Here is an 18,772-nt window from a genome sequence, read left to right as displayed (position 1 = left end):
TTTTCCAGGACACCTAGTCAGGGTGGCTGAGTTGGTACAGTTACACCAACTTGGGTTTGACACCCTGCTCTGCCACTCTTGAGGGTATGACCTTGGACAACTAACTAGCTCCACCTCAGTTTACACAGCTGGGAAGTGGGGACAGGAATAGAATTTGCCTGGAGAATTGTCGTGAAGAGAGATGAGAAAATGTTTCGAAAGGCCTAAGCACAATGCCAGGCACGTAGCAGGTACCCCAAAAAGGTGTTTATCATTAGAGAATCGGGATTCAGCTTACTTAAGTAATAACAGCATCAGTGTTCTCTGAGCCGACTGTACACAGTCTGTGAAGTAGATTTCTTGTGTGTGTTTGTTTTTAAATAAACTTTTATTGGAATGGAGTTTTTAAAACTAGAGAATACATCTGCTAAATTCTTGTCTGAGCAACCTTTTAGAAGCACCCCAGAGCAGGGACTCCCCTGTAGCCCCCACGATGCCGTGAGTGGTGCCAGGCTGGCGGCTGGGCCCGCGGCTGCCACTGAAAATGGGTGAGTGGCATCTTCTAAGCACGGTTGCCTGTTGGAGTCACTGCTGGCCTCGTATGCACAGCGGGCTCTGGCGGAGAGAACTGTAGGTTCACATACAGTTGTAAGAAATAACAGAAATGCCCACATGCTCTTTACTAGGTTTCCCCCATGGTAGCATCTTGCAAAACTATAGGACGGTATCACAACAAGGATATCGATATTGATGCTCTCAGGATACCACCCCAGGTTCCCACGTGTTGCATTTTATAGTCATACCCATCCGCCTCCTACACCCTCCTTAACCTCTGGAGATTACTAATCTATTAGAGCCAGGATCTTGGTGGAGGCAGAGCCTCTGTCCCAGCCTTGGACTTCTTACCCATGGGATGAACGTCTATTGACTGATTGCTAAAATGATATAAATGTCTATATTAATTATGCCATATCATTTAAAAAATGTCATACAGCCAAACCAAACCCTTAACTGAGACAAGAGAGGTCCAGAAAAGGAGGCCAAAGAATTTTTATTACATTAGGGAAAAATAGAGTTGTGGAGGTGGTTTCAAAGAAGCAGGAAATCTCGGCTTAATCAGGAAAGGTGAGGGGTTGTTACTTCCATATACCGTTGTGTTTCCCTTGCCCACAGTGATCACTCTGGCTTTTATTGGGTGCCTTTGAATATTTTTATTCTTTATCTTATTTGAGTATTATCAATAAATTCATCTTAAAATACACTGGCTGCCACAAATATTTACTTTATAAGGATTTATTACCTCCTAAGGTCTGCATTTACGATTTCTTGAGATGACAGCGTTTTCTTAGGGATCTCACTTCTGAATCTCAGAAAGACGTTAGTGGAGCAAATGGAAGAGGGTGTTCAGAAATATTCTGGAAACTTGGCTGGGCTGTGCCAGGCTTGCTAGGACCACCAGAGCATTCTGGGGCCTTCCACAGCTGCCTGCTCACACGTGTTTCCCTTCCAGGAGCTGGGGTCAGAGAGGACGTGTTTCTCATCTGGAGGGAGATGCAGGAAGCCAGCAGCACGTTGGCCCAGATCCAGAGTCTGGTGGCTGAGCCTCCCAATACCGACGTGGCCACAACAGATCACGGTGGGTGCTGTTTATGGGCACGAGTGTAAAAGAGTCATAACTGCTACTGGTTGGGGATGGGGGCTGTTTCCATGTTCCTTACCAAGGAGAGCTCCTTAGCCCAGCTCCTGAGGGGACTCTCCAGAGCTCTGCTGTGCTCCTTCTGTGTGTGTGTGTGTGTGTGTGTGTGTCTGTGTGTGCACATGTGTGTGTCTGCAGGTTGTCAAAGCAAAATCAGAGTTCTATTCAGGGACTATTGCAAGAGGGGAAAAGAGACCTCAGTATGGAAGTGGGCTCAGTTATGAATAAACATGGACCAGTGGGGATTTACAGCCAAGGAGCAGGGTGGAGGGTTGGTGGGTGGAAAATTACCAAGAAGAAACATCAGGGTTAAAAGGGGATTTCTGGCTAAACCTAACTGACAGGATTCTTGCTGAAGGTGGGCCAGGGTGATCAGACATCACCTGGGGGACAGGGGGAATGAGGAATTTGCTCAGGTATGGGGGGTGGGGGATCCTGGTAAACTGTCTTCTCAGGATTTTTGTTAAAATTAGGCTATGCAGAGACAAACACGGAAGTCCATAGGTCAAGATCCAGTTGAAAAGAGGATTCAGAGGAGCCTGGGTTTGGAGTGAGAAATCTGGTTGTAAATCCCAGCTCCATCACTAGATTAACCTGAGTCTATCTCTTTGAGCCTTAGTTTATTCTCCTGTTAAATAATGATAACATCAGTCTTAAGAGATTATTGTAAAAATTAAGTAAAATAATGCATGCTTTGCACCAAACAGGTACTTGGTAAATGTTAGCTCCATCTTTTCTCTTTCACAGTTAGGGCAGTGAGAATACTGATTCTTCGTCCTGAGTTCTTGAGTTAGTAAAGGATTTTCCTCTGTAGGGGACTGGTTTCATTTAGAGCACGGCTGGTAATAACAGTGGTTAACAAAGCACATACCTTACACGTCAGGCACTGTTCCAGGCACTTCACAAGTATTAGCTCATTTCATCATTACCACAATCTTATAAGATAGCTGCTGCTTTTATCTCCATTTAAGGTTAAGTAACTTGCCCAAGGCCACGCCAGAAGTAATGAAGCCAGGATTCAAAACCTAGTTCCTCAGTAAAAATACTGGTGTCTGGCTCCCAACCCAGACATTCTGATTTAACCCCTAAAGGATGCAATCTGGACACTGGGGGTTTTGAGAGCCCCCAGGCAGTCCTAATGTACAGCAAAGTTTGGAAGCCCCTGCCGTGCTGTGTTGCCTCCTGGTGCCCTGCCTGGGTTACAGAGGCGTCAGTAGGGGAGGAGAGCAAGAAGGCCAGGCTGGCTGGCGTCAGGGATGCAGTTGAAGAGAAGCGGGGAAGGGGACACGAGTAGAGGGAGGAGGAGGTAGAAGGCATGGGTGAGCTTGCCCTGTGCGACTTAATAAATTCCTGGCAGCAGTGGCTTTTTCCTGTGAGTGGGTGTCCTGACTTGGGTCTGGGGCAGCAGCAGCTGCAGTTGCTTCCCCAGGACCAGCTGTCTGGGGTTTCCAAGGAGGGGCCCAATCAGGCTTGTCTGGAGGGGCTGCTCACTTGTGGTGACACCCGTCCCCCCTCAGCGTGAGCTTAGAGTCAAGGACTCAGAGAGTCCGCTGTCATCCTGAGAGAATGAAAATGAAGCTGGGGACCTGGGATAAGGCAAACATTCATGCCAGACAAATACTCGCTGCTAAGGTGTTCGGGGGAGTGCTATGGACTGAAATCTGTCCCGCCAAATTCAGATGTTGAAGCCCTAACCCCAGTGTGCCTATATTTGGAGAAAAGGCCTTTAAGGAGGTAAAGTTACATGAGATCGTAAGGGTGGGGCCCTAATCTAATAGAACTGGTGTCCTAATAAGAAGAGAAAGAGATACTGGAGACCTCTCTCTCTTCACACATCCCATGAGGACACAGCCAGAAGGTTGCCATCTACAAGCCAGGAAGAGATGCCTCACCAGAAACCAAACCTGTAGGCACCTTGATCTTGGACTTGCAGCCTTCAGAACTGTAAGAAAATAAACTTCTGTTGTTTAAGCCACCTGGTCTTTAGTATTTTGTTATGGCATATTGAGCAGACTAACAGAGGGAATATTGAAGCTTGGGGTAATCTTGAGGGTTAACAGAAGGTTTTTAGATGTTGTTTCTAAAGGAAACAGAAGAGCTGTTGGCCTCTGTAATCTTTAGAAAGATAGATTGTCATCCCTTTGTTTCAATCTAATACACACACGGAACTAAAAACCAAAATAACTCCAAGCATAAACTTTCAAAACATGCTTTTTTTTTTTTGGCTGTATTGAATCTTAGTTGTGGCGCACAGGCTCTCTCGCTGAGGCACACGAGCTCAGTAGTTGTGGCACGCGGGCTTAGCTGCCCCACAGCATGTGGGAACCTAGTACCCTGACCAGGGATTGAACCCACGTCGCCTGCATTGGAAGGCAGATTCTTTACCACTGGATGACCAGGGAAGTCCCAAAAGATGCTTTAAATGTACCGTTTCTATTTTTTTTAATTTATTTTATTTTATGTATTTTTATTTTTGGCTGCATTGGGTCTTTGTTGCCGCACACTGGCTTTCTCTAGTTGCAGCGAGTGGAGGCTACTCTTCGTTGCAGTGCACGGGCCTTTCATTGTGGTGGCTTCTCTCATTGAAGAGCATGGGCTCTAGGCATGCGGGCTTCAGTAGTTGTGGCACGTGGGCTCAGTACTTGTATTTCGTGGGCTCTAGAGCTCAGGCTCAGTAGCTGTGGCGCACGGGCTTAGTTGCTCCACGGCATGTGGGATCTTCCCAGACCAGGGCTCGAACCCGTGTTCCCTGCACTGGCAGGTGGATTCTTAACCACTGCGCCACCAGGGAAGTCCCTACCGTTTCTATTTAAAAAGGAAAATTTGGTCCGGACCTTTCTACTGTTGGATACCAAAAGAAGCTTTTATAACCTTGCTTTGGCCCCAAAGGCCACATGTAGCATCTGACTTGCCCCCGTTGCTGCCCACAGCCCAATGTTATTGAAGCAAAGGCTGTGTCAGCCCAAGACCCTGCGTCTGCTTTGTGTGAGGGCAGCAGCCATTTTCCATGTTTGGCTGCCCAGGGCCTGCAGGCCAGAGGAGATATGGTAGCCATCTGGAGAGGGGAAGGGTAGGATGGAGGAGATCAGGTGAGCTGTCATTACACGTGGAACCTTCATGTGAATTAGACAAAGTCTTCCTTCCTGGATATAGCGGCCCCCATCTGCCCCCTGGACTGGGTGCACTGGTTCAGGGACCAACTGGCACCTATAGGACCAGGACCGGGAGGGCAGTTCCTGGCAGGGATACCTGGAATAAGAAGATGGGGAGGCCACACAATCTGGCCGTTGATAATTTTGACCTCTTTTAATTACCAAGAGCAGTGCATGATAATTCCCTGGGGGAAAGAAAAAACTGACAAAAATATATGAAACATTGGTTTTTAAAGGCGCTTGACAGCAAGCAACCAAGGCCAGTGGTCTCTGAGATACAGGAAAATCCAAGGTAAACTCTGATTGTCCCAGCTTAATGCTTAGTGCTCTGAGAGAGTTTCCAGGCCATGGTGTAGGGAGAAGGATCCCAGGTAGAGCAGAGCAAACTTCCAGGTTTGAGAGACAGAGTTAGGAGTCCAGGGAGATCAAGATATCAAGATTTCACGGGACAAAGTACCAGAGAGGAGAGAGGTGCACAGAGAGAGAACTCTGGAAATCTGCAAAGAGCCCCTCTTGTGATTTCTGCTCAATATTGATCATTCTGTGAGGAAACTACCCGAGGCTGGGGAAGATCCATTGGAAAGAATTAGAAAGAAAGGGTTTAGAGCTCACACAGGGCCAGGAACAGTGCCTGTTCTTACCAGCCTGATTGGAAAAATTTATAAGTCACAGAGCACTGGGTAGACTACTTGGGAAGGTCTTGCCTCAGTAATGGGGACTGACTAGCCTTAAACTGAGCTCTGGGCCCTTCTAAGAAATCATCAAAGCAAGACATGAAAGTAGAGAGTTCTTAACTTAACTGCATCTCAGAACAAAGCTCAAGAAGATTTATAAGAATATAAAATCATCCAGTACCTAACAAGGTAAAATTCACAATTGGTATCCAATCAAAGTTTACTAGGCATGAAAAGAAGAAAACTGACACAGATGTTAGAATTGGCAGAAAAAGACATTTAAACAGTTACAACTGTATTCCATATGTTCAAAAAGTTAAGTGGAGACAGGGAAGTATTTTTAAAAAATACATGTTGAACTTTTAGAGATGAAAATTTTTAGGGAAGAAAATATCTTACTTGGAAACATGCTGAATGGGATCAATGGCAGATTAGACATTGCAGGGAAAAAGATTAGTGATCTTGAAGGCATAGCAATAGAAACTATCCAAAATGAGACATACGGAGAAAAAAAAAACCAATAATAAATAACAAATAAGAACAAATAACAAAAAAGCGTCAGTGAACTGTAGCACAACTTCAAGTAAACAAATGTAGATGGAATTCCTGAGGAGAGGGGAGGAGGGAGAACAGAAATATATTTGGAGAAATAAAGATTGAAAAATTTCCAAATTTGATGAAAATTACAACTTAGAGATCCAGGAAATTCGATGAATGCCAAGTACAAGAAGATGAGGGGAACTGTACCAAAGGACATCACAATCAATTTGCTTGAAACCGCTAAGGAAGAGAAAATGTTAAAAGCAAGCAGAGCAAAAAAGACATTTTCTGTAAAAGGAACAGAGATAAGCACGACAGTAGATTTCTTGTTGCACGTGAAAAGACAGTGGAGTAACATCTTATTTTTTTTCATTCAGTACCTTAAACTCTCAATCTAGAATTCTATATTTTGTGAAAATATCTTTCAAAAACAAAGGCAAAATAAAGACATTTTCAAATGTACAACAGCTAAAAGAATTTATTATCAGCTCATCTGCACTGCAGGAAAAGTTAGAGGGAATCCTTCAGGCAGAAGGAGCATGTAATACTTTGATATGGAAAGAAATGAATGGCGACATGGTTCTACACAAAGGAATTAAGGACACTGGGAATAACTGCACGGGTAAATAGGTGGTATTTTTCTATTCAGATACCGTTAAAAGACAGTTGACTGTTTAAGCAAAAATAATAACAGTGTACTGTGGGGTTTATACCATGTATATAAAAGTTAAGTGTATGACAATAGTAGCATAAAAGCAGGAGGGGAATAGCAGCATTATTCATAAGTTCCAAAGATGAACAACCCAGAAGTCCACCAACAGATGACTGGATAAACAAAGGGTGGTATATACAGACAATGGAATATTATTCAGCTTTAAGAAGGAAACTCTGACACATGCTACAACACAGATAAACCTTGAAAACGCTATGCTAAGTGAAAAGCCAGACCCAAAAAGTGGTTACCAGGGGCTGGTGGGATTGGGGAATGGAGGGAGTCATTTAATGGGTACAGAGTTTCTGTCTGGGATACTGTAAAAGTTCTGGAGTTGGGTGGTGGTGATGGTGATTCAACAGTGTGAATGTACTTAATGCCGCCTAAAACTGGTTACAATGATAAGTTTTGTGTTATGTGTATTTTACCACAATTGTAAAAATAGCAAACCACTGCATTGCAAAAAAAAAAAAAAAATCCAGGAGGGGAGAAATGGAAATATGCTATTGTAAGATTCTTTTTTTTTTTTTTGCAGTACGCAGGCCTCTCACTGTTGTGGCCTCTCCCATTGCGGAGCACAGGCTCCGGATGCGTAGGCTCAGCAGCCATGGCTCACGGGCCCAGCCGCTCCGCGGCATGTGGGATCTTCCCGGACCGGGGTATGAACCCGTGTCCCCTGCATCAGCAGGCAGACTCTCAACCGCTGCGCCACCAGGGAAGCCCCTATTGTAAGATTCTTATACTATGTGTGGGGTGATATAATATCAATTGAAATTAGACCACGATACATTGAAAGTATGTACTATAAACTAAAATAACCACTAAATAACAAAACAAGCCAACAAACAAGATAAATTGGATTTGAAAATACTCAATCCAAAAGCTATCAGGAAAAAAAGAGAGAGAATTAAGGACAGATGGGGCCAATAGACAACAAATAGCAAAATGATTGACATAAACTTAACCATGCATATGGCAAAACTTACCAGTTTATACATTTTAAATGTATATAGTTTATTGTTATTATCAATTATACCTTAACACAGCTCTTAATGAAGTAACGCAGGAGGCTGTGCATCTCTCCTGAAGTGCTGAGCTGTTCAGAGACATTGGTGTTGGCATATCCGAGCATTCTGTGTGTTTGTGTGTGTGACTGTGTGTGTGCCAGGTATGGCTCTCAAACGATAATATGGCCTTTCTCACAAAACGTTCAAGAATTTGTCCAAAGTTAGGGAGACTTTACTCTTCTTGGGATGATGCTTCAGCTCAAAGCATTTCAGGAACTCTGCATTTGCAGTAACCTTCACAGACATTTTATGACTCACTAGAGATAATTAGTCTAATCATGTTGTGTAGTGATGCCGAAATTGGACTCCACATACTTGGTTGGTTCAGAATATCAAACTCAATGTCAAAAGACAAGGAAAAGGCAAAAGGTCCATTCAGGCTCTGTAGGAAGTTCCATCAAGGAGCTCTGCGGGAGTTTTGAGCACTTTTTTTAACAAGTGGAGAAAGAGATAATGCTCATTTTTATTGGCATTGTGTTAAATAACTGGCTGGATTTCCCTGTAGTCATTGGTGATGGTGAAGTACACAGGTTTGGAGTTACAAAGACATTAATCTTGGCTCTGCCCACTCCTGTGTGACCCTGGACAAGACATTTATTATTTGTGCCTCAGTTTCCTTATTTGCAAAATTGGGATAATGATAATACCTACCCAATGTGCTATTGTGAGAATTAAATGAGAAAATATATGTAAAACACTCAGAACTGTGCTGACACATAGAATGTAATGATAGCATAAAAAAAGTTTGATCCATTTATTTATTCTTTTGTTTATTGAATGCTCACTATACGTAGCTCTGTGCTAGACAGTGAGTATAATGACGAAAAACGGCCATGGAATGGCCCCTAATAAAGCAGGATCTTGTACCATTTCTTGTTCAGGAAGGGTAGAAAATCAGAAGCACATGGAAGTATAATTCCCACCTGGGGAAGTATGACTAAGGAAAGGTGTGAGCTCCTGAGGTTTTTGGGGTAAAGGAAAGCCTCGCTGAGGAAATAACATTGGAGCTGATATCTGAAGGTTGAGGGGGTGAGTTAATGAGATGAAGGGTGGTAGTAAGGGAAGAATTTACGCTAGGCAACAGAATAGCGCATGCAAAGGTCCTGAGGCAGGAAGGAGCATGGCACTTTAGTAGAGCTGGAAAAGATGAGTGTGGCCAGAGCTCAGAATTCAAGTTAGCAATTGGCCTGTGATGAGTCTGGAAAAGTACCTAAGGACCAGACCATGCTGAGTCTGGAGTCCATGGCATGAGAAGTCAGTTCTTTTTTTTTTTTTTTTTTTGCGGTACGCGGGCCTCTCACTGTTGTGGCCTCTCCCGTTGCGGAGCACAGGCTCCGGACGCGCAGGCTCAGCGGCCATGGCTCATGGGCGCAGCCGCTCCGTGTCATGTGGGATCTTTCCAGACCGGGGCACGAACCCGTGTCCCCTGCATCAGCAGGCGGATGCTCAACCACTGTGCCACCAGGGAAGCCCGAGAAGTCAGTTCTTAATTTCAGACCTGTGGGAACCCAGTGGAAGCTTTTAAGCAAGGGAATGATAAGATCAGATTTGTATTTAGAAAAAAACCACTTTGACTATTGTGTGGGAAAAGATTGGAGGGGAGGGACCAAGTGAGGATGAGGGAAGAGAGTTAGGATGTTAGTATAGACAAGAAATGAAAGAATATTGGACTAGGGTGATAGTATGTGAAGATGATGCTAGTGGGCAGATCTGAGGGAGAATTCAAATATTGAACCTGGCAGGACTTAGGGTTAAAGAAGATATAGGTGTCAAAGCTAAGCTCCTAGATGAGTATTGATGAAGCTGATTAATAAGCAGCAAGTGAGAGTGCTAGAAAGGGCCAGTATTTTGTTTAACTCAAGCATACGTTTTCTCATGTGTAGTGAGCTCTGTATTTTCTAGACAAAAAACACAAACATAAAAACATCTGCATAAGAGTAGCATGTAATGCTTCCACAAATCAGTGTTAAGGCTCTCACTGAAAAAAATCCCCCCAAAATGTGGAAGAAGAATTATTTCATTAGGATTCTGTAGATGTGGTGCATTTAATTCAGGAAGGTTATTGGAATGTAATACAAGATATGATGAAATGTCAATGCTAGAATCATGTTAGAAAGTGACTGTGTTAAATGAAAATAAAAATTCCACGTATCAAGATTTGTGGGATGCAGCAAAAGCAGTGCTTAGAGGGAAATTTATAGCATTGAATGCTATTAAATTAAAAGAGAAGACAGATCCAAAGTCAATAAGCTTCCACCTTAGGAAACTAGAAAAAGAGGAGCAAATTAAATGCAGAGTACACAGAAGAAAAAAATGATAAAAACTGGAGCAGATATTAATGACGTTGAAAACAAAATCTGTAAAGAAAATCAACAGAATCAAAAGCTGGCTCTGGTTCTTTGAAAAGATCCATAAAATCAATAAACTTCTAGTCAGGCTAGCTAAGAATGAAAGAGAAAACACACAAATTACAAATATCAGCGATGAAAGAGGAAACATCACTAGGGATCCCATGTTAAGAGGATAGTAAAGGAATATTATGAACAGCTCTGTGCCTACAAAATTGATAACCTGGATGAAATGGACCAATTCCTTGAAAGGCACAATCTGTCAAATCTCCCACAAGAAGAAACAAACAATCTTAATAGGCCTATATCTGTTAAAGATATTGAATCAATAACAAACAACTGTCCACAACAGAAAGCACCAGGCCCTAAAAGTGACTCCTGAAAGCATCAAGAGACAAGTGACTCATCACATGCAAGTGATCCTCAGTACAATTAACAACTGATTTCTCATCAGACACCATAGAGGCCAGAGGCAGTGGGATGAAATATTCAAAGTGGTGAAAGAAAAAGTCTGTCAATGAAGAATACTATATCTGGGGAAATTATCCATCAAAAGGAGGAAAGATTAACAATTCAAGATAAACAAAAACTGAGAGATTTCATTGCTAGAAAACTTGCCTTATAAAAGATAATAAAGAAAGTCTTTAAGGATGAAATGAAAGGGTATTAGAGAGTAACTTGAATCCACATTATAAAGATAACTACATGGGGGGCTTCCCTGGTGGTGCAGTGGTTGAGAGTCCGCCTGCCGATGCAGGGGACGCGGGTTCGTGCCCCGGTCCGGGAAGATCCCACATGCCACGGAGCGGCTGGGCCCGTGAGCCATGGCCGCTGAGCCTGCACGTCCGGAGCCTGTGCTCCGCAACGGGAGAAGCCACAACAGTGAGAGGTCCGCATTACTGCAAAAAAAAAAAAAAAAAAAAAGATAACTACATGGGTAAATATAAAAGACAGTATAAATGTAGCTTTTGTTTGAACTTATTCTCCTATTTGATTTAAAAGACAACTGCACATAGCAATAATTATAAATATGTGTTGATGGGCACATAATGTATAAAGATATAATTTATATGAGAATAACAGCACAAGGAGTGGGGAGAGAATGGAGCTATATAGGTGTAAAGCTTTTGTGTACCTATTGAGATTAATTTGCCATTTATCTGAACTAGATTGTGGTAAGTTAAGATATAAGTGTAGTCCTGAGGGCAGCCACTAAAAATATAACCCAAAAGATTTAGTAAAAGAAATGCCAAGGGAATTAAAATGGTATACTAGAAAATATCTTTTTGGACACAAAAGGCAGTAATAGAAGAATAGAGGAACAAAAAAGATTTAAGACATCTAGAAAATAAATAGCAAAATGGCAGATGTGAATCCTACCATATCATATCTTATCATATACATATCATATCATATACATAAAAATGAATTATACACTTCAGTTAAACAGCAGAGATAAACACATGGATTTAAAAAAAAATGTTCCAACCGTATGCTGTCTACAAAATACACACTTTAGATTGAAAGATGCAAATAGGATGAAAGTCAAGGATGGAAAAAGACATACAAATAGTAACAATCAAAGAGCTGGAGTAACTATGCTAATTTTGGACAAAATAGATTATAAAACAAAAAATTTTTACAAAGAGGTATCTGATAATAATAAAAGGGTCAAGTTACCAAGAAGGTATTATAATTGTAAACATATATGCACCTAACAGCAGATCTTTAAGCAAAAACTGGCAAATTGAAAGGAGAAATAGTTCAACAATAATAGTTGAAGACTTCAGTATCCTACTTTCAATAATGATGGAGGGACTTCCCCGGTGGTCCAGTGGTTAAGGCTCCATGCTTCCATTGCAGGGGGCACGGGTTAGATCCCTGGTCAGGGAACTAAGATCCCACATGCCGCAAGGTGGCAAAAAAAAAAAAAAAAAAAAAGAATGGAATAACCAGGCAGAAGATCAATAGAAAACTTAAACAGCACAATAAATCAACTAGACTTAATAGTTATCTATAGATATCTGTTCCACGCAACGGCAGTATAATACATATTCTTCTCAAATGCACCCAGATTATTCTCCAGAAGACACCATATGTTGGACCATAAAATAAGTCTCAATAAATTTAAAAGGATTAAAATAATACAAAACATGTTCTCTGTTGATGCAAGATCAAAAAAGTGGCAAATATTTTAATTTCCCAAGGGAAGCAGATTCAGATCTCTGTCTTGGTTTAATTCTAGTATTCCCACTCTAAGAGTTGCCATTCCCACTACCGTGAGAATTTCGGGTTCTTAACCTTAAATTCCCAAACTCCATTAATCCTTTTCTCATTTCTTAATCTTGATTTTTCCACTTTATACCAAACATCTTGAATTGGTCTGTGTTTCTCTTGCCGTGTCATGCTATCTTTTAAAGAAATAGTTGCCTCTGGTATAATTTGTGGCCTATGTCACTGATCCTCAACTATTTTCAATTTATTTTCAATGTCATTTTAGACATAGACACACGAAATGTGTGGCTTTCGAAATTCTTCTCTTGGAGCCTGTGCTCTACTGGTGGGTTCTCCTTAGCCTTCATGCAGGTTTGTCATGAGCTATTGCTCCTTATCTCTTAGTGTCTAGTTGCAGGTATCATCAGAAAGTAAACATTCTTCCTGCAGCTGCCTCATCCACAGCCTACTTGTAATGTTTTGTAAGCTTCCTTCTTTCAGAATCACGAGGCAGAAGAAAAAAAATTAGAAAACAGAACAGTATCTTTGAGAGGCATCAGCTCCTCTCCCACATCCTATCCATTATCTGTGCTTTATGTTCTTTATTTTTACATCTGCTTCTTTTTTGCCTCTTTGTTCATTTAACTTCCTTCCCCTCCTGCTTACACCCCCTGAAGATTATAGGAGTTAGAGAACATAGGGTTGGGATAGTTTTTTTGCTGGTTTATTGAAGTTGCATAAACCATGGAACCCTTCTTTTCAACAGATTCTACTTTGATTTTTACAAGCATTACAAGTAGGAAGTGAAAATCATTTTCAGCGGAGAAAGGGCCTAGAATTCATCAAGATTCTTTCCGGATCTCCCATGAACGTAATGGTTGCACACGCTAATCATCATTCCCAAGATTATTCAACAGTCCACTCGGGGCAGACTCTATAGCTGCCAGTTTGGACTCAGGCACGTATTAGAGATGTGACTTCAGGCACGTCACTGCATCTCCTTGTACCCCTGCCCTCGTGTGTGCACCCCCTGGGGCACTCCAGAGAACCTTTACCCCAATCTGCCAGGTGAATCAGTTGTGCAGAATATCAGTGGGTACCTTTCTCTGCCCTTCCATCTCCTCCTCCCCTTGGCTTGGCTCCCCTCCCAGTGCCAGGCAAATAAGCTCAGCCCTCGGTGCTTTAACAAGTGTCGATGAACAGAAGATATCAGTCAGTCAGCAAGTGCAGTGCACAAAGTGTGTAACTGCCCGGAGACAGTCTACTCTCCTGAGCCACGCTGTCAACACCTGTCTCTTGGGCTCCCGACCCAGGTGGGCCTCATCATCCCACCTTCAGAGAACCCTCAGTCCTGCCAGCTGCTGCCTGCTGAGCCTGTTGAAATCTCACCCATCTCACCAGCAGGAGTGTCTGGATTTCTTTCCCTGCAGCTGCCCCCTTTCTCCTTCCTCTCTCTCCCTTCCCAGCTGTCCTCAATTCTTCCTCCCTCCCTCTTTCTCTTTCCTTCTCTTCTCTTCTGTTTCCCTCCTTCCTTCCTTCCCTCCTTCCTTCCTTTCCTCCTTCCTTCCTTCCCTCCTTCCCTCCCTCCCTTCCCTCCCTCCCTCCCTTCCTTGCTTCCTTCCTCTCTCTTTCCTTCTCTCTCGCTTGCTTGCTGTTGGACACCACTTCCAGCTTCTTTGTTACTGTTTCACAGTGCCACTTCCCACATGATGTGCCACTTTTCCTGTGCCACTTCCCACATGCCACTTTCCACATGGTAGCCAAGGGTTGGTTTACTGTCTCATGACACTTGTGATAACAGGGATGTTGGACAGTGTGTACCAAGCTGCGATCTATCAAATAAAAGCCCTACAAAATGTTCTGTGGAGAAAGGGCCTAGACTAAATGCCTTGAGGAAATACTATTCATGCCTCTGCTCATGGTGAGACCCACTGCTGATTCCTACAACAAAGGCTTTGACAAGTCCTTCGTTGAAAAACCCCTTGAAACTGTTTATTTTCAAGCTCTCCAAATGTTTTGCTAAGGAACCCTCTTTCTGAGTAATAGCCACTGACATGCAGTAGAAGTAGAGTCTGTGGAACACACTGTGGGAAACATTGAACTTGATGTTCTGTGAGGTTGGTTCCAGATCTAGAGCTGTAGTTTAGTCGTTAGCTGACTGTTCCCTTGAAAGGCACATGGACCATGGCAGGAATGAGGTTCTGGACAAGTAACTTTCAGTGGAGGAGGATGGGCCTCTTAGTCATGGTTCTTCAGAGACACAAAACCAATAGGATATGTGTATATTTAAGTGTGTGTGTGTGTGTCTGTGTATGTATACATGTGTGTATAGAGAGAGAGATTTAAGGAATTAGCTCACATGCCTGTGGAAGCCAGCATGTCCAAAATCTGCAGGGCAGGCCAGCAGGCTGGAGACCCAGGGAAGAGCTGGTATTGCAGTTTGGGTCTAAAAGCAGAATTCCCTCTTCCTCAGGGGACGTCAGTCTGTCTTCTACTAAGGCTTCAACTGAATGGAGATGCCCACTCACACTATGGAGGATTATCTGCTTTACTCAAAGTCTGCTAATTTAAATATTAATCTCACTTTTAAAATACCTTCATAGAAACATCTAGAATAATGTTTGTCAGATATCTGGGTAGTGTGGCTCGGCTAAGTTGACACATAAGATTAACCATCGCCAAGGGGAGGGTAGTTATGGTGACTCTAAGTCCTTGATGGCTGTGAGCCTCTAGAGGAAGAGTGGGCACTGATGGACTGTGTCCAGTTTGTCTCTTTGCTGTGGCCCTGGCTGTAGCTGTGATGTTTCAAAAGCACTGGCCGGTAGGTCTTACTCCTTGAAAAATGTTCTGAGATTGATAAGTAGGACAGGGGCCGGGTGGCAGGTAAGTTATCCTGTGACATGGATGTGATCTGCCCATGGATTAGAGAGAATCTAGGATGCACTGTGAGGTCACAGCTCTATCATACATGAAGGTATTATCCTTGGCTCCATAGGTGAGAATTTATGTAGCACATTTCATTAAGACAACTGCAGGGGAATGGGAAGGACCCCTTAGTGAGTGACTTGTAACGAATGAATGGATGACTCCCTCGCCACTCCTCTCCTCTCCCTGGGAAAATGAGGCTCAGATGGGGGTGGTGTAATTAGCACTGAAAGTGAAAAGATTTCACCCTTTCTCTCCTTTCTTCAGCTTTGGGGCACCTATGCTCTTTGGTTTTGTATGCTTGGCTGCCCCTTCTTTCCTTTATGAAGTTCCAGTTGCTTTGGGGTCTTCCTCCAATCCCTTTTCAGAGGGTAATTGGGAGCCTGAATCATACCCTCAGGGTGACTGCACTGCCTGGTCCTGGGTGAAGCTACAGTCAAAAATTAGTCTCTGGCTCTTGAAAAATCCCTTCTTAGAATTTGTTTGATGTGTTTTTAGGAAATTCTTTTATGATTGGCTTGAATTTATAATTGATAAAAGCCTCTTGTCTTTTCAAAAGAAAGCAACCCAAAAGAGAGCAAAGCATGTGATAGGTGTGTGTGTTGCTATGGAAATAATTGAATGAAAAGTTTATTTCCTACTACACCTATTGATCATAAAGGAGGGAGGAGAATAAAGTAGGAGTAAAGAGGAGACAAAGGCTTAGAATGTAATCAACAATAATTGAGGAAAATGGTCACCCAAAGGGTTTCTCCAAGGAGGCTGACCCCACTGACGAAAATGCCTCCAATTTCCTTTTGCTTTTTCCCTGCGATGCAGGAGAACTTGCAGGAGAACCTTGGGATCAGAAGCTCTGGGAAACCTCTGATTTCAGTCCCCTGTGCAGATTGAAAAGACACTTTGTGAGTCATGTAGAAACCAAGTGCTGACATCGGGGATGGTGTCCAGAGGGGCTTTTGATGCCAGATTGGTTTAAAGTTCAGAAGCCAAAATCAAGCTTCTTTGAGAAGTTCCAGCTCCAGTAGGTTTCAGAGTGCATTATTTAAAAGCTGTTCTATTAAAATTTGAGGACATATGTAACATTAACGGACAGATCCTTTACGTGTTATTGAGAAATAATTGGCTCTCAAGTGTTTTATTTCTTCAAATATTATTCTAATTATATATCCCCTTAAATATAGTAATGGATAACTATGGGTAGTATTTTTGTTTCCCATTAAAAGTATAATTTAACTTGAATCTGTCTGATAGAAGCATAAATGGAGGGATCACTGAATCATAATTTAGAAAGCTCTCTTCATCTTACCCTAGTGCTTGACTGTACAGTATAACCACCTAGGGAACTTTGAAAAATCTCAACGTCCAGATCAGTTAAAACAGAATCTCATGCATGGGACCCAGGCATCAGTATATTTTAAAACTCCTCAGAGGATTCCAGTGTGCAGGGTTGAGAACCAGTGATCCAAGTGAAAATAAACTCTGTAGGGCTGATGGACCTAATACGTGATCGTACCCGTTTTAAAAACCACCTCTCTGCACAGCACCTTCTCCCGGTTCTCCTGAGGCTCTACTGGTCCCACTGGGGCTAAGAGCTCAGGCTCCTTTCTGCCTTCCTTGCAGGGGCATCATGCAGACAAATGTTATCAACCACTCTCTGGAATAAGAAAGCCCTCATTTGTAGCATCTGCTGATTTTCAGATTCTGTATATGCTCCTGGCAGGCATGGTCAGTTTCACCACGCGCTACCACTGAGCCTGGAGTCGGGAGGGAAAGGGGCACAGTCAGCTCTCACGGGCCAGCTCCAGACACCATGCCTCCTCTGTGCCCATCCTCAGATACCCCACTCTCCCTTAGGTGGCCATAGGGCTTTTGAGCCACATGGATAGATACTTTGCTGTTTGTATGATAAGCTGGCAGGTAACATGACACCTCCTCCCCCTTAGAGAGTACAGATAAGATTTGGAAAACACCAAGGGAATGCGCCTAAGGCTAGGGATATTTGGGCGATTGGCCTTCTTGCTGTAATTGATCATGTGAGCCTAAAGTGAGGCATAGATAGATACAGCTCCAGGCGCCTGAGCTGACGTGAGGTTCTTGAGCCTGCAGAGTTGAGAGCCAGGCTCTGAGTCAGGATAAATACACCAAGTTAACAGGGGAGCTCCTGTCCCTGATTCCTCTCCCCACTCGTTACCACGCACTTTCACATAACTTTTCATATTGAATCACTTCGACACCCTTAGGAAGGCCAAGCAGATGCTATCTGCAGGTGAAGAATTCCACTGAAGCTCAGAGAGGTTAAATGGGGTGACTCACCCAAGTTTGAGCAACTTGCCCAAGCTGGTAAGTAACGGGGCCAGGATGTGAACCCAGAGCTTCTGACCCTACGGTTAATGCCCTCCTGCCTTGCCTATCAGCCACCTCCCCCTCTGCATGGGTCCAGTCAACTTAGGTAGCAGAGGAAGTGAAATGAAAAGTAGCAGATTCCTGCCTTCCAGTCTTGTGAACCAATTCTCTGCCAGTCCTGCTTTGGAAAGCATGCTTCCTGAAAAGAATGTGAGCTGACAAAGAACATGTTTCTTTAAAATATTAAGTTGAGGATGACATATGAAAGTCTTGTGTCATGTGAACAGCTGATGAATTGTGATTCCAAAACTACAATTAGGAGCAACCTCTGCCGAAAATGAGTCGAATCCAGAGGACACCTGGGACTCTGAGAAGTGGCTACAGAAATATGGTTTGAAATCCCAGAAGCTGTCATTTTATGATGCCATGGCTGACTGCTCCTTCCGCCATGCTGATGGAGTTGTTGATATAAAAGCCAAACCGGGGAACGAGTCGGTGCAGACCAGTGCGGTAAGTGAAGTGAACACCTAGACGGGGATGCCCTGGGAGGGACATCTAGGACCAGGGCTGGACCCAGGGCAGGACCAAGGTTGAAAGGCAGCATGAATGCTGCCTTTGAAGAAGGATGCTCCTCTGTTCCCTGCCTTACACTTTTCTGAATGCTACTTGTGGGAGTGGAGCTCAAGTCTGAGGAAGGCTTCTAGATATAAGTAAATTAGACAATCATTATACATAAGCCAGGAGCTGTGCTTATAGAAATTCAGGCATTGTGTCAAAAAAGAAGCCCTTTGTTTCCCTGTATTGAATGGAAGAGAGAAACTGCTGGTGAATATGCCCCAAAGCAGGCATTTCTACGGTCCTCTTGGACCGTCACTATATTGGAGCTACATTATTCAAGTGGCTACCGGCCAGCATTTACTGGATTTCCAGTGAACATAAAATTATATTCTCTAAGGGGTTATAGCGTGGTAAGGGTCTATACTGTAAACTTTTGAAAGGTGTAGTTCCATTGTGACAATGGGTCTGAAAGGAATACAGCTTCTCAAAATGCCTGACTCTGGCTCGTAGTGGAAGGATAATGATCTGTAGTAGTGGCTCCTAACCTTTAGTGTGCGTGAGTCA

The 18,772-nt window shown here is 43.2% G+C and overlaps 1 protein-coding gene across 1 annotated transcript in view; it reads left to right on the top strand.

Annotated features, from left to right (window-relative positions):
• Positions 1-18,772, top strand: part of VWA3B (von Willebrand factor A domain containing 3B) — a 205,397-nt gene that overhangs the window by 74,966 nt on the left and 111,659 nt on the right. The window contains exons 7-9 of the mRNA XM_065891066.1: positions 1,490-1,624; positions 9,639-9,647; positions 17,973-18,160. Of these exons, the coding sequence (XP_065747138.1) occupies positions 1,490-1,624; positions 9,639-9,647; positions 17,973-18,160 (332 nt within the window). The remainder of the gene's footprint in view (positions 1-1,489; positions 1,625-9,638; positions 9,648-17,972; positions 18,161-18,772) is intronic.

This window comes from Phocoena phocoena, chromosome 14, assembly GCF_963924675.1.
Source record: "Phocoena phocoena chromosome 14, mPhoPho1.1, whole genome shotgun sequence".
In the NCBI taxonomy this organism is placed as follows: Eukaryota; Metazoa; Chordata; class Mammalia; order Artiodactyla; family Phocoenidae; genus Phocoena; species Phocoena phocoena.
The sequence above is the reverse complement of the archived record's forward strand: the minus strand, read 5'-3'. Positions and strand labels throughout refer to the sequence as shown.